At 32.9% G+C, this 16,842-nt stretch overlaps 1 protein-coding gene across 1 annotated transcript in view; it reads right to left on the bottom strand.

Moving 5' to 3' along the window:
- LOC137628534 (uncharacterized) overlaps positions 1-16,472 on the bottom strand; it is a 27,324-nt gene extending 10,852 nt beyond the window's left edge. The window contains exons 1-4 of the mRNA XM_068359685.1: positions 16,425-16,472; positions 16,084-16,248; positions 12,788-12,896; positions 5,592-5,879 (exon numbers count right to left, since the gene is read on the bottom strand). Of these exons, the coding sequence (XP_068215786.1) occupies positions 5,592-5,879; positions 12,788-12,896; positions 16,084-16,248; positions 16,425-16,472 (610 nt within the window). The remainder of the gene's footprint in view (positions 1-5,591; positions 5,880-12,787; positions 12,897-16,083; positions 16,249-16,424) is intronic.
- Between the last annotated feature and the right edge of the window lie 370 nt (positions 16,473-16,842).

Below are 16,842 nucleotides of genomic sequence, written 5' to 3' on the forward strand. Positions count from 1 at the left end.
ACACAACACCATATAAACTAAGTACATTTTCCCATTCATTGCAGTAGTAGACAAGGAAGGACTAGCTATTGTTAATTCACTAGTGCATTTATGTTCACAATATACGGTTATCCCGTTAAGGTTCTTACTGATCATGAACCACTAACCGAATTCTTTAAAGGCTTCAACCACAGCACCAAACGAACTCGGTGGCATTTGAGCATTCAAAACTTTGGCGCAAGAATCGGGTATTTACCTGGGAAAGCAAATATCATTGCTGATGCATTATCACGCAACCCGGTGTCATCTTGTACAGAGCCTTTAGCTGAATTAATAGATATATTAACTTCCATGCCTATTGTTAAAACGATATCTGAACAAGAAGATTTGGGCTGGAGTGCTGAATTATTACAGACTGAGCAAAGAAAAGATCAGAAAATAGAAACAATTATAAATGCTTTGAAAGGCAATCATAAGGAAAAGGGATATATAAAGTATAAGCAGCAGAATTATATAATCAAAGATAATATTCTGTGTAGGACCGTGACAAGGAAAACCCGCAATACACCACATGTAACTAACGACCAGGTAGTGGTACCAATCTCGCTTATTTCCACTGTCCTGAATTGGTTGCATGCAAATCCATTGGAGGGACACCCGGGGTTCTCAATAATGTCACAGAAAGCCAAATAATTGTTTTATTGGCATACGATGCTTACAGATATAAAAAAACACATAGCTAATTGTCACACATGTCAGGAAAACAAAGGGCATACGAAAACACCTGTCAGCCTAGGAGCTTATCCTGTGCCCTATCAACCCTTTGAAAGAATACATTTAGATTTGTTAACAGGATTTCACGAGTCAGACAGAGGAAATAAGCACCTCTTAGTAATTGTATATGCTTTAACTCGATATACAGAACTAATAGCGCTTAAAACTAAAACTGTGATTGAATGCGCTAGGAGGTTTTACGAGTGTTACATTTGTAAACATGGAATTCCACACATGATAATCTCAGACTCGGGTGGAGAATTTAATAATCACTTTCTTACCTCATTGTGTGAATTCCTTAGCATAAAGAAAATAAATACCATGATATATCACCCAGAGTCGAATGGGCTAATGGAAAGAGCAAATAGGAAGGTTTTAAATATATTAAGAGTAACACTAGGGGGATCAGACCCCAACTGGGATATTGCAATACCTGCGGTACTGAGTACTCTGAATCATTCATATCATATATCAATTAAAATGTCACCGCACGAAGCATTGTATGGTACCCCAGTTAGAACGCCTTTCCATGTATTAACGCCTACAACTAATCTATCAAATCCTTTAAAAGAATGTATAAATGCAAGTAAAAGTCGTTCTGATATCCTTCGAAAGAATTTAGAAGAATCACAAATCATAATGAAAAGGAATCATAATAAAATAGCGAAGCCAACTAAAACATATACCGTGGGTGATAATGTATACATACAGGTAAATGTACGTAAAGGACTCAATTATAAACTAACACCTAAGTTTGAAGGCCCATTTAACATTTTGGAAACATTAACAGCCAATAGGTTTAGAGTTCAAAACGTATCCCAACCCACTGATGAGAGAATTGTACCATTGGCTCACATAAGAAATTAAAATAAGAGGGAAAGAAGTGAGGGAAGGATTTTTATTTGTATGTTAATAGTTTTCTTCTTAATACAGGAGTAATTACATATATTTTTCTCGTTACAGGTTTCCAAGATGAATTTCTTGTTGTTGGGAGTGATATTGTTCGCTCAGACATTTTTCTCGTGTGGGATGAGCTCTCAAACTAAAAGTATAGATTTTAAATATGGCACTATAGTTGAAAGACAAGAAGACGTTTTTATTTCATCAAGTAACGTAGTTGTGGAAGTGCGAATGCAAGCAATTTTTCTCCCGGAGAATGACGTCACTAGCTTAAAAAGTGCCATTTCAAGGTTTGCTGTCTCATTAGATGAATTGCATAGAAGACATTTTCCTTTGAATGCAGAGAGTTTGCTTGGATCGACACTAAAAGTTGCAGAGATGCTATCTGATGACTTGCAAAATAAGACTTACGAGACAGAATCTTTGGCTCGTGACCTTTTGATGTGGACTGTAGGACTCGAAAATATTGAGAAACGTAACCCGTTTATTTTTGCTGCACTAAACATCTTTGGGTCTATTGCAAGTTTAGGTTTAGGAATTTCCAATCGTCTTAAGATTAGTAATCAAAATAAGAAAATTAAGTTCTTGACTCATGAAGATGAATTGATTATGTCAGAACTAAGGAATCACTCAAATCCAGTAATATCCAGTTTGACAGGACACGTATTGATTTCCCCAGACAAGGAAACATATACGGTCATTAAAGACTTAAATCAATTAACTCACTGTGCAGATGCAATGGATAGAAAATGTGTACAGCTGACTCATTTGAATTCCATAGAAACTTAATGGATTCATGCGAGTTAGGTATAGTGCTAGACGGTGCTCTCTCCCATACAAGTGAAAATTGTCTGGATAAGCTTTATCCCTTTGACGATAATGAGTACAATTGCAGACTGAACAACGGCTTGTGGATACGATACGACAAGGCCGGCTTCAATGTATCATGCCCGGACGGATCCACGTCCTATTCCCAAATCTTCGTTGCAGCAGATGGTTGTATCGGGACATCCCCTAATTCCATGGTGCAAGGTATCAAGACCATCATCAGAGAACGAGCCTACTTCGCAAACTTCACGTGGTCAACAACGGTTCCATCTTTACCTCTCCCATCCAACAAACAGGTAGCCAAGCGGTTGATGAAATTGACCGAGATGGACCACCCGTCACGGACTTATAAAGAATTTCTTCACCCCATACTACTAGCAGGAACAGTTGAGACGGTGATGATGTTTATCGCCGTAAACATATTTGTTTGGCGTAGGTTAAAGTACAATAGTTTGCAGCTGAAACAGAATGTTTTGCCATGTCCAGACAAAAATCCTTATTTAATTCAATTTAAAGCCGTTTGAAAGTGGCCCTTCCATTCGCTCAAAGGAGTAAAATTGTCATGGAAAAGTGTTGTGTACGAAAAGCAGTTAGTAAGCTAGTAATATGTAATTGAAGAGACTATACAACATTTGCATTTTTAAAAAACATTTAAAAAACATTTAAAAATGAATAATTTTTTTCGGCATTTAATAAAATATACAAGCCGGAAAGTTAAAAAAAAAAAAAAAAAAACAGAATCTATGGGCATCTAATAAAATATATAAGACCTATATATATATATATATATATATATATATATATATATATATATATATATATATATATATATATATATATATATATTTATATATATATATATATATATATATATATATATATATATATATATATATATATATATATATATATATATATATATATATATATATATATATATGTACGAAACCGTGGTACGTGTACGTACCAGGAATTCGTGTTTGTGCACTAAAATTGTATCTTTACCAAGGTAACATATATTTTTATTAATTACCGTATTATAATATAATAATCTATATTTCTGACAAAGGTAACAATTATTCTTTAACAAAGTTACCGAATCATATGTATATCAGTATTTTTTTTTTTGGTACCATATAATCATTTGCTAGCAATGTACCATATATGTGATCTGTATTTATCATGCATTTTTTCTTTGCTTTGGTAATATATGTTCATATGCATTATTTTTATTATTTTTTTTAATGTACCTATTTGAACATTCATCCTCATTTGCTTATGGCTAAAGTTAAACAAAGAATTATACATATATCCAGTCACACTCCTAGTAAACATATTTTGACATGTTGTTAAATTTTTTTTTTTTTTTAAATTGAGATAGCTGGCCGAGCTTATGTAATAATCATATATTACATGTTTAAAAAAATGACGTAATAGGTCATTGTGAAGTAGAAGCTAGTATGAGAAGTGCTGTAGTCAGGTCATAGGAGGATGCGAATACCATATCTCAGCAATGTAACATTTTTATGAAGAATAAACACAAATACGAACCGTGAGAAAGAGTTGTGTCGCCACCGGATGCAGGTGTCTTCCTATACAAATGTTTAGTTTACATAATGTGTTTAAATGCTGAGATAACTAACTATACGATATCTGTGATATCGATATTTTAGCCAGTTCTTATCAATACATTATATGGAATGGTCATCCGACCAAACCAGCTATACTCCTGTGATGGAGATGTTAACACGGTTGTTTTTAAAGAATAAACCATTTTAAAGTTAACTTAACTGACTTTACTTAAAGATGTAACATACAAACTAACATACTTAATGTGTGATAATGTGTTTTATATATATATATATATATATATATATATATATATATATATATATATATATATATATATATATATATATATATATATATATATATATATTTAATTATATATTTAATTATATATATACATATATATATATATATATATATATATATATATATATATATATATATATATATATATATATATATATATATGAATATATATGTATACATATATATATATATATATATATATATATATATATATATATATATATATATATATATATATATATATATATATATATATATATATATATATATATATATACATATATATATATATATATATATATATATATGCACACATAGTATTACCATATGGCTACCATAAGTGAATATCAATGATGTTTCAACCTTAAATCAAACTTGGAATCATAATACTCTAATCATTGTGCAAACACACACACTTACACACACACATACACACACACACACACACACACACACACACACACATATATATATATATATATATATATATATATATATATATATATATATATATATATATATATATATATATATATATATATATACTGTATATATACATATATATATATATATATATATATATATATATATATATATATATATATATATATATATATAGATATTTATACATGTGTGTATGTGTGTGCGTGATTCAAAAGTCTTCTTAATAACCGAAATATCATTTACCATGATGTGGATTGAAACATGGAAGCAATGAAAGATAACCAAAATATTGAGGGTTATAGCTCATGTGGATAACTACAAATTAATATGAAAAAATGTAGCTAATTTTCACGATATTAATGTCTCTGGTGAAGTCAATGAAGAATTTAATGGTTCTGGAGACTTCTTTAAATCATGGAACGATGGCCCATACATTAGGCCTGTGAACGTCTTCGTCGAAATAGAAAATAATTTTTATATCGTATAAAGATTCATTAATCTATTTTGTACACTTTTTACCTGGGGTTAGAAAAGAATTAGTTAATGAAAGATGGGCAGATATCGAACTGATTGAAATATGATTAAATTTGAATTAGGGCATTCGTTATTTTTTTTTTTTTTTTTTTTTTTTTTTTTACATTTTCTAAGTTCGAAAGAAGAAAAAAAAAAGACTGCTTTATGATGTATTCTAAAGATAAAATGAGTTTTATGATATCTAAAAGGTAGATAATATCCCCAGGACTGTATAAATGACAAAAGGGCACCATAAGAAGCTATTCTTGAAAACTCACCTTCCACAACATGAACAGTTATGTTCGACGGAACCGCATTGTAAGGTTCGCAAGTATACGATCCAGCATCGCACCACGTGACGTTGTTAATGACGAGGGTGCTGGAATAATGATGGCTGACAATGACCTCTAGAGGCCGCTTTGCCTCGTAGTTAACCATGCTGTTATTGTGGAACCAAAAGATAAAGACCGGAGGTTCGGTTGCCTGTTGCACCGAACAGTGAAGACGTAATCGGTTTCCAGTGTGAATGTGGACTTCGGGACCTCCGTGGATCACCGCTCTTGCTTCTGAAAAACAGATGGTAAAGAAAGTTGAAGTCTGGGGTAGAAATACACTCACACAAACAAACACATAAATATATATTTATATATGCACTCACACACAGACACACACACACACACACACACACACACATATATATATATATATATATATATATATATATATATATATATATATATATATATATATATATATATATAAATATATATATATATATACATATATATATATATGTATATATATATATATATATATATATATATATATATATATATATATATATATATATATATATATATATATATATATATATGTGTGTGTGTGTGTGTGTGTGTGTGTGTGTGTGATATATTTTGCACATTTAAACGTGTTGAGTTGAGTTAAAAGTCCAAGGTAGAGACGACTAGCGTAATCTGAGACCCTTTGTTTCAAAAGAAATCAAGCTATTTTTTTTTTATTTACATATAACGGTAAACATCTTTTACTGGTAATATCATTTGCATATTTCAAACTATCATTCCTCAATCAGAATAAATTGAATGTTGTTTTGATTAACTGCAGTATACAATCCCATTTCTATTTCTTATTATTAGCATTTGATATATCTATCTATCTATATATCTATCTATCTATATATATATATACATATATATATATATATATATATATATATATATATATATATATATATATATATATATATATATATATATATATATATATATATATATATATATAAATTTCTACCTCATACTTGGGATCGAACGCTAGCCCCTTCTAATGAAAGGCCAGGACGAAACCAACCTTGCCACGGGAGGCCATAACAGGAAATCCGAACATGACGCTAATCTAGCTGTCCGAGTATTTACCTGGCGAGACATCAGTCTCTTACCAGCGAGTTTTACCCGATTTCCTCGGCCCACCACGTGACACAATTGGTAGTAATTCATTCAAATTACCCCTAATGAGTCAATATGGATAAATATCAACACAACATCGTGTTCAAATAGAAATAAATTTCTACCTCATACTTGGGATCGAACGCTAGCCCCTTCTAATGAAAGGCCAGGTCGAAACCAACCATGCCACGAGAGGCCATAAAAGGAAATCCGAACCTGACGCTAATCTAGCTGTCCGAGGATTTACCTGGCGAGACATCAGTCTCTTACCAGCAAGTTTTACCCGATTTCCCCGGCCCACCATGTGACACAATTGGTAGTAATTCATTCAAATTACCCCTAATGAGTCAATATGGATAAATATCAACACAACATCGTGTTCAAATAGAAATAAATTTCTACCTCATACTTGGGATCGAACGCTAGCCCCTTCTAATGAAAGGCCAGGTAAAAACCAACCATGCCACGAGAGGCCATAAAAGGAAATCCGAACCTGACGCTAATCTAGCTGTCCGAGGATTTACCTGGCGAGACATCAGTCTCTTACCAGCGAGTTTTACCCGATTTCCCCGGCCCACCACGTGACACAATTGGTAGTAATTCATTCAAATTACCCCTAATGAGTCAATATGGATAAATATCAACACAACATCGTGTTCAAATAGAAATAAATTTCTACCTCATACTTGGGATCGAACGCTAGCCCCTTCTAATGAAAGGCCAGGTCGAAACCAACCATGCTACGAGAGGCCATAAAAGGAAATCCGAACCTGACGCTAATCTAGCAGTCCGAGGATTTACCTGATGAGACATCAGTCTCTTATCAGCGAGTTTTACCCGATTTCCCCGGCCCACCTCGTGACACAATTGGTAGTAATTCATTCAAATTACCCCTAATTAGTCAATATGGATAAATATCAACACAACATCGTGTTCAAATAGAAATAAATTTCTACCTCATACTTGGGATCGAACGCTAGCCCCTTCTAATGAAAGGCCAGGTCGAAACCAACCATGCCACGAGTGGCCATAAAAGGAAATCCGAACCTGACGCTAATCTAGCTGTCCGAGGATTTACCTGGCGAGACATCAGTCTCTTACCAGCGAGTTTTACCCGATTTCCCCGGCCCACCACGTGACACAATTGGTAGTAATTCATTCAAATTACCCCTAATGAGTCAATATGGATAAATATCAACACAACATCGTGTTCAAATAGAAATAAATTTCTACCTCATACTTGGGATCGAACGCTAGCCCCTTCTAATGAAAGGCCAGGTCGAAACCAACCATGCCCCGAGAGGCCATAAAAGGAAATCCGAACCTGACGCTAATCTAGCTGTCCGAGGATTTACCTGGCGAGACATCAGTCTCTTACCAGCGAGTTTTACCCGATTTCCCCGGCCCACCACGTGACACAATTGGTAGTAATTCATTCAAATTACCCCTAATGAGTCAATATGGATAAATATCAACACAACATCGTGTTCAAATAGAAATAAATTTCTACCTCATACTTGGGATCGAACGCTAGCCCCTTCTAATGAAAGGCCAGGTCGAAACCAACCATGCCACGAGAGGCCGTAAAAGGAAATCCGAACCTGAAGCTAATCTAGCTGTCCGAGGATTTACCTGGCGAGACATCAGTCTCTTACCAGCGAGTTTTACCCGATTTCCCATGCCCACCACGTGACACAATTGGCAGTAATTCATTCAAATTACCCCTAATGAGTCAATATGGATAAATATCAACACAACATCGTGTTCAAATAGAAGTAAATTTCTACCTCATACTTGGGATCGAACGCTTGCCCCTTCTAATGAAAGGCCAGGTCGAAACCAACCATGCCACGAGAGGCCATAAAAGGAAATCCGAACCTGACGCTAATCTAGCTGTCCGAGGATTTACCTGGCGAGACATCAGTCTCTTACCAGCGAGTTTTACACGATTTCCCCGGCCCACCACGTGACACAATTGGTAGTAATTCATTCAAATTACCCCTAATGAGTCAATATGGATAAATATCAACACAACATCGTGTTCAAATAGAAATAAATTTCTACCTCATACTTGGGATCAAACGCTAGCCCCTTCTAATGAAAGGCCAGGTCGAAACCAACCATGCCACGAGAGGCCATAAAAGGAAATACGAACCTGACGCTAATCTAGCTGTCAGAGGATTTACCTGGCGAGACATCAGTCTCTTACCAGCGAGTTTTACCCGATTTCCCCGGCCCACCTCGGACAGCTAGATTAGCGTCAGGTTCGGATTTCCTTTTATGGCCTCTCGTGGCATGGTTGGTTTCGACCTGGCCTTTCATTAGAAGGGGCTAGCGTTCGATCCCAAGTATGAGGTAGAAATTTATTTCTATTTGAACACGATGTTGTGTTGATATTTATCCATATTGACTCATTAGGGGTAATTTGAATGAATTACTACCAATTGTGTCACGTGGTGGGCCGGGGGAAATCGGGTAAAACTCGCTGGTAAGAGACTGATGTCTCGCCAGGTAAATCCTATGACAGCTAGATTAGCATCAGCTTCGGATTTCCTTTTATGGCCTCTCGTGGCATGGTTGGTTTCGACCTGGCCTTTCATTAGAAGGGGCTAGCGTTCGATCCCAAGTCTGAGGTAGAAATTTATTTCTATTTGAACACAATGTTGTGTTGATATTTATCCATATTGACTCATTAGGGGTAATTTTAATGAATTACCACCAATTGTGTCACGTGGTGGGCCGGGGAAATCGGGTAAAACTCGCTGGTAAGAGACTGATGTCTCGCCAGGTAAATCCTCGGACAGCTAGATTAGCGTCAGGTTCGGATTTCCTTTTATGGCCTCTCGGGGCATGGTTGGTTTCGACCTGGCCTTTCATTAGAAGGGGCTAGCATTCGATGCCAAGTATGAGGTAGAAATTTATTTCTATTTGAACACGATGTTGTGTTGATATTTATCCATATTGACTCATTAGGGGTAATTTGAATGAATTACTACCAATTGTGTCACGTGGTGGGCCGGGGAAATCGGGTAAAACTCGCTGGTAAGAGGCTGATGTCTCGCCAGGTAAATCCTCGGACAGCTAGATTAGCGTCAGGTTCGGATTTCCTTTTATGGCCTCTCGTGGCATGGTTGGTTTCGACCTGGCCTTTCATTAGAAGGGGCTAGCGTTCGATACCAAGTATGAGGTAGAAATTTATTTCTATTTGAACACGATGTTGTGTTGATATTCATCCATATTGACTCATTAGGGGTAATTTGAATGAATTACTACCAATTGTGTCACGTGGTGGCCCGGGGAAATCGGGTAAAACTCGCTGGTAAGAGACTGATGTCTCGCCAGGTAAATCCTCGGACAGCTAGATTAGCGTCAGGTTCGGATTTCCTTTTATGGCCTCTCGTGGCATGGTTGGTTTTTACCTGGCCTTTCATTAGAAGGGGCTAGCGTTCGATCCCAAGTATGAGGTAGAAATTTATTTCTATTTGAACACGATGTTGTGTTGATATTTATCCATATATATATATATATATATATATATATATATATATATATATATATATATATATATATATATATATATATATATATACAATCATATATTTATATGCGGGTGTGTTTCTTTACATGTATATATACACATAAACACACACACAATGTTTATATATATATATATATATATATATATATATATATATATATATATATATATATATATATATATATATATATATATATATATATATCAAATGCTAATAATAAGAACTAGAAATGGGATTGTATACTGCAGTTAATCAAAAAAACATTCACTTTAATTCAGATTGAGGAATAATACTTTGAAATATCCAAATGATATTACCAGTAAAAGATGTTTATCTTTATACGTAAATAAATAAAAATACCTTGATTTCTTTTAAAAATAGCTTTCCCTTCTAATCTAGTCACAGAGAGCTTTAGCGATTACTTATTAGAAGGGTGCACATGTAGGGTAACTCTGGTTATCATTACAATGTCAACCAGAATGTTTGCCTCATATAATTCAAGTTGATACTAAATAGAATTCATGTGTATATGTTGTTTTCAAAGTAACATATACCACCTCCTACTATATTCATATTAGTTATTTATACGAATTATTATTACAACTAATTTATAAGTATTATCATACTTCCCGAAATCACTTCGTCCCGATATAATAAATGAGAATAGATGCTCTCACTAAAGGCTGAGTAGGAGATGAATAAAAAACAGTGAAAAGATCAAGCAAAAGGGGAATAAAAAGGTTGGTAAAGAACTTTCTTAAACTATAAAACCATTCTAAACACTCGAATTTTGTTCATAAAATCACCCAGATCTCCCTGAATTGCAATGTTTTAAATCTTGGTCTAATTTTGCATTTGCAGTGTTATATGTAGAACTTCTTTCCATGATATAGTCTCATAGGATATGTGGTTTCAGAAAATTGCATTGAATATCATGACATGGCCTTTCAAATAAGGGTGAGTAAAGGTGAATTCTGCAGGAACGTTAGTTTAACATTTTTTTTTTTGTTGTTCGGACTTTTTTGGATCATAATAAATAAAGCTAGAGGTATGAACGGAACAGAAACTCCTCGACAATCTTCAGGATTCTATTAAAATACCAATATATGATTTCACATAATCCTTGAATAATCTGTGAGATAAACTGCCTCATTGTCCTAGTCAGGAGTATAGATTTTGAGGTTATATATCTAATATATTCATGTATATCAGGAAAATATACATAACTATTCATCAGTTGCCTAGAATAAGCAAATTCTAATCTTAATTCCAAGTTGCTTTAATTTAGGCAGTTCAACATTAGTGAGAACGGCCACCTACTGTAATCTCCTGCCAGCTTCCTCAGCTTAGCTTTACCTCTAGGGAAGCTGAGTGCCTCATCAGAAATAATTCAATGTATATACATTCAATTTTCTTCTTTATTTCATATTTCAGCTTGACTCTTCGAAGGGCTATTATTTAATCAAGTAAAGTACCTATCAGGATCGACAGGTTTAAAGGAAATCAGAGTTGAGTGAAGTTTTTTATTTGCTGTAAGCGTTGTGCATTTTCTTGTTTGCTCCGCAACTAAATCTTGTGTTTTTTTTATATAAAATGGTCATCTGTTATCATCTTCTGGCTGTTACAATCGTTTTGGCTCTTTCGCCTCGTCAGAAATGATTGCTGGGTTATTCATATGGGTTCCATGAGGTGTAATATGCAATATTGTCATTTTTCCCTACGCCAAACAGGCTCCAATGCAATCCCTTCAAAATAATCTAGACAGGGAACTGAATATTATCAGAGCTCAAGTTTTCTCTATAACTACCCTCTCGTCTGAAAGATTCACTTGAAATACATTTAGATTATGTGTATGGATAACCTTATTCATTTTTCTCTTTCTTCCATTTAATAGAAGAAAAGAGAAATTTTCATGAACACTATCTCTGCGATAGTGATCATGAAAATTCTTTCTTAGACGTGTGTGATTAAAGATGAAAAGATACCCGACTTTGATAAATCTATAACGTCTTCTGGTAATCTTGTTGAACATTTTAATTGATAATTATATTACTGACTGCCTGCAGATTCTTTCAGGACGAATCTTTCCACTAACAGAGTTAACAATATGTTACATAAGTAATGATAAATATTGAAGAAATCCACGTATAGAGATCCTTATCTATATATTGATATTTTCCTTACATTTTTTTTTTTCATATAAGAAGTTTCCTCAAAAAATATAAATCTCACATGATGGTTTATAGAGTTATTGACAGCCATGAAACTATCTAAATGTATTAGTATCAAGAAAATGTCTAAGTAAATAGATACAGCTATATAAACAATAGTAACTAAGAGAATCTACTCTTCATTAACAATATATCTAATACCGTGCGAATATGAGAAAACTAATTAAAATATGAGAAATTGAACAAAGACGTCACCTGGTTAAAACTTTTCTTGGCCAAACTTCACTTTGAAGTAGCTACTTACCTACGACTTTCAGGGTGAAGAAGTATGACGTGAACGGATAGGTTGCTAACTGGCATTCATAGAGACCTGCGTCTGTCAGTTTTACCTCTCTTATCGAAAGTTCCCAGAGCTGGAAAAAAAAAAAAAAAGAATAATTGGTATTAATCAATTAGTTGATTTACAGCATATGGACAGATATCAAATAAATAGTTCAGAAATATTTGAATATGAAGACTAAAAACAACGGAACAACGTTATTAATATTAGATAGAAATATACGCAATTTAGCTTGGGTTGTTCTCACTTGCTAAGAAGACAGATATATTAAAAAAAGAGGAGACTTCAAAGCTTCAATACTTTTCAAAACATAATGTGCTTTCATACATGCAAATGCAGTAGTTATAAAAGTTAATTTCTTCAACAGATATGTTCTTAAATGTGTTACAAATGCTTTACGTGGAAGCATTGATCAATAGAAATAAAGTAAATAAACTGGGGATAGAGACTTTGAACGATACTTATAGTATCAAGGATAAAAAGAGGATTAAGAATACAGATGGCTTAATATATATATATATATATATATATATATATATATATATATATATATATATATATATATATATATATATATATATATATATTATTATTATTATTACTTACTAAGCTACAACCCTAGTTGGAAAAGCAGTATGCTATAAGCCCAGGGGCTCCAACAGGGAAAATAGCTCAGTGCGGAAAGGAAAAAAGGAAAATAAAATATTCTAAGAAGAGTAACAACAATAAATATCTCCTATATAAACTATAAAAACTTTAACAAAACAAAAGGAAGAGAAATAAGATAGGAGAGTGTGCTCGAGTGTACCCTCAAGCAAGAGAACTCTAACCCAAGACAGTGAAAGGCCATGGTACAGAGGCTATGGCACTACCCAAGACTAGAGAACAGTGGTTTGATTTTGGAGTGTCCTTCTCCTAGAAGAGCTGCTTACCATAGCTAAAGAGTCTCTTCTACCCTTACCAAGAGGAAAGTGGCACTGAACAATTACAGTGCAGTAACCCCTTGGGTGATGAAGAATTGTTTGGTAATCTGTGTTGTCAGGTGTATGAGGATAGAGGAGAATATGTAAAGAATATGCCAGACTATTCAGTGTGTATGTAGGCAAAGGGAAAATGAACCGTAACCAGAGAGGAGGATCCAATGTAGTACTGTCTGGCCAGTCAAAAGACCCCATAATTCTCTAGCGGTAGTATCTCAACGGGTGGCTGGTGCCCTGGCCAACCTACTATATATATATATATATATATATACGTATATATATATATATATATATATATATATATATATATATATATATATATATATATATATATATATATATATATATATATCCATATATACATATGTGTATGTACATATATATATATATATATATATATATATATATATATATATATATATATATATATATATATATATATATATATATATATATATATATATGCATATATATATATATATATATATATATATATATATATATATATATATATATATATATATATATATATATATATATATATATATATATATATATATATATGCATATATACATATATATATATATATATATATATATATATATATATATATATATATATATATATAAATATATATACATATATACATATAACATGTATATATATATATATAAATAAATATATATACATATATACATATAACATGTATATATATATATATATATATATATATATATATATATATATATATATATATATATATATATATATATATGTATATGTATATATATATATATATATATATATATATATATATATATATATATGCATATATACATATAAATATATATATATATATATATATACATATATATATATATATATATATATATATATACACATATATAAATAAATATATATATATACATATATACATATAACATGTATATATATATATATATATATATATATATATATATATATATATATATATATATATATATATATGCACACACATCATCATCAACCGTTAATAGTCCACTGTCGGAAAAATGCATCATACATGTTATTCCAGTGCAAACTGCTTATGCTCTTTTTATGACAATTTATAACCACAGAATTTCTTGGTACGTCAATCCATCGTATTTTCTTCCTTCCGCTGCTTCTTTAGTAATCTATAAGGACCCATTATGCTATTTTTTCCCTTTTCATCTATTATCTGTACTTTTCATTATACGTCCAGCCCACGTACCCTTTCTTTTTTTTATTCGTTAAAATATTCTCTACTTTAGTTTTCTCTCATGTCATTGTTGTCATTGTTCTGTGTCTTGGTGTTAATCCCATTATCCCAGTACTGCGAATTTTACTCTGAACAGTTTCAATAAGTAAATGATAATCTCTTTAAAGTTTGACGAAGTGGAATTTTAAATGAAAGTCCATTCTTTCAGATTGGACGATCTTCAAGGCACTTTGACATGCTATGAATCTATGAAAATCTGCATATATGAAAGACACTCCCCAATGTCAAAATAATACTCTCCATAATTCTTTGACAGTCTCCGAAACTTTGATAATGTAGAAATGTATACTGAGAAACATCGAAAGGATTTTGACAAAATGCAATTTACTTGACAAATTATACATTTTATTTGACATTCATCATAAATTCTATAATAGAGTGTATCAGAGCAAAATGATTTTAACATAATACAGGTATCTAATGTTAAATAACACGATAATTTACAACGATTACTGTTTATTGCATATTGCTAAACTGATTCCAAATATCCTGACGATTAATGTATTTCATAATATAAGTGTTACTGTGTTCATATAATAAAGCACTTAGTTCTAGAGTGACCACAATTACAACAGTTTTTCAAATGACTGAGCAGAATATTTTATTGATAACCTTGTAAGGTCATCCTTTGTTGGTGAGCTTGCTATGCATTACAGATACGTGCTACATCATTAAGCAACATTTTAAGTCATGCCTCCACCTTTCAAAAGCAGTTCTCAATTGGATTAAGGAAAAGAGAGAATGGCGGTAGATATTTAAAAGATCTCGTAGGGAAGCTATCAGCAATATGACTATGGCACCGAGCATTATACATGATGATAATTGGATTGAATTCATTGAGGATAATATCCAAGTTGAATACAAAATAATCAAACTTCTCCTTGGTAACACCATGTGTGTGAATCTAAAAATAAACTAGTCGAGCTCCATCATAATTCGCAGAAAGCAATGTGATGTTACCACCTCTCTGTCAGCCAACCTTTCTAGGTTGTGATTGCACCATAGATGCTCTTCCATAAGTCCTCCTTGTGTATGAATTATATCCCATTTTGTCAATGTATATCCTATCTTCCTGCAAATGTCTTGGGTACATGCCATGTGCGTACGTTAGACTTGTATCCTCGACACGTTCGGAGTTTCTCTCCTGTGTTACGTTTTCACACAATTGAAATCACATTCTAAGGCTCTTGCAACCGTGGAATCAGATACACGAAGTTCTCTGGTAAATTCATCTCGCAATGTTTGATTTAATTCCCTTAAAATCAAGGTTAGTGTACTTTCTAACAGCCACACCATAAAATCTATAGACTCACTGTTTACCTTCAATTTTTCATCATGAGGTTCTAACTTCTCTTGCTTGACCTTCATCTTGATGTTGACACCTCTTAATGTTTGGGTACGCTACTCTCTGATTGACCCCAAGTTCTTTGGATGTCGTTAAGAAGTCTTCATCGTTACCATACTTCTCTATCATGCAGTTGCAGTTAATGTCACAAATGGTACGACAATTCCTCGGCCTCTTCGAGCTGTAAGTGCTGGATATAAAAAATCTATATGATGCGTAGTCAAGACAGTATGGTACTGAATGTCTCCTTCTACATCACGTTACAAAGTTGCCTCACAGAGGCTATAATACAAAATACCTGTCAGGTTGCTAAGACTAACGATGATAATTGTGATGAAATGTCAAACACAAATGCATTTGTCAATCTTAAAACCTAAATTGTCTATTACGAAA

Source organism: Palaemon carinicauda, chromosome 36 (genome assembly GCF_036898095.1).
Source record: "Palaemon carinicauda isolate YSFRI2023 chromosome 36, ASM3689809v2, whole genome shotgun sequence".
NCBI lineage: Eukaryota > Metazoa > Arthropoda > Malacostraca > Decapoda > Palaemonidae > Palaemon > Palaemon carinicauda.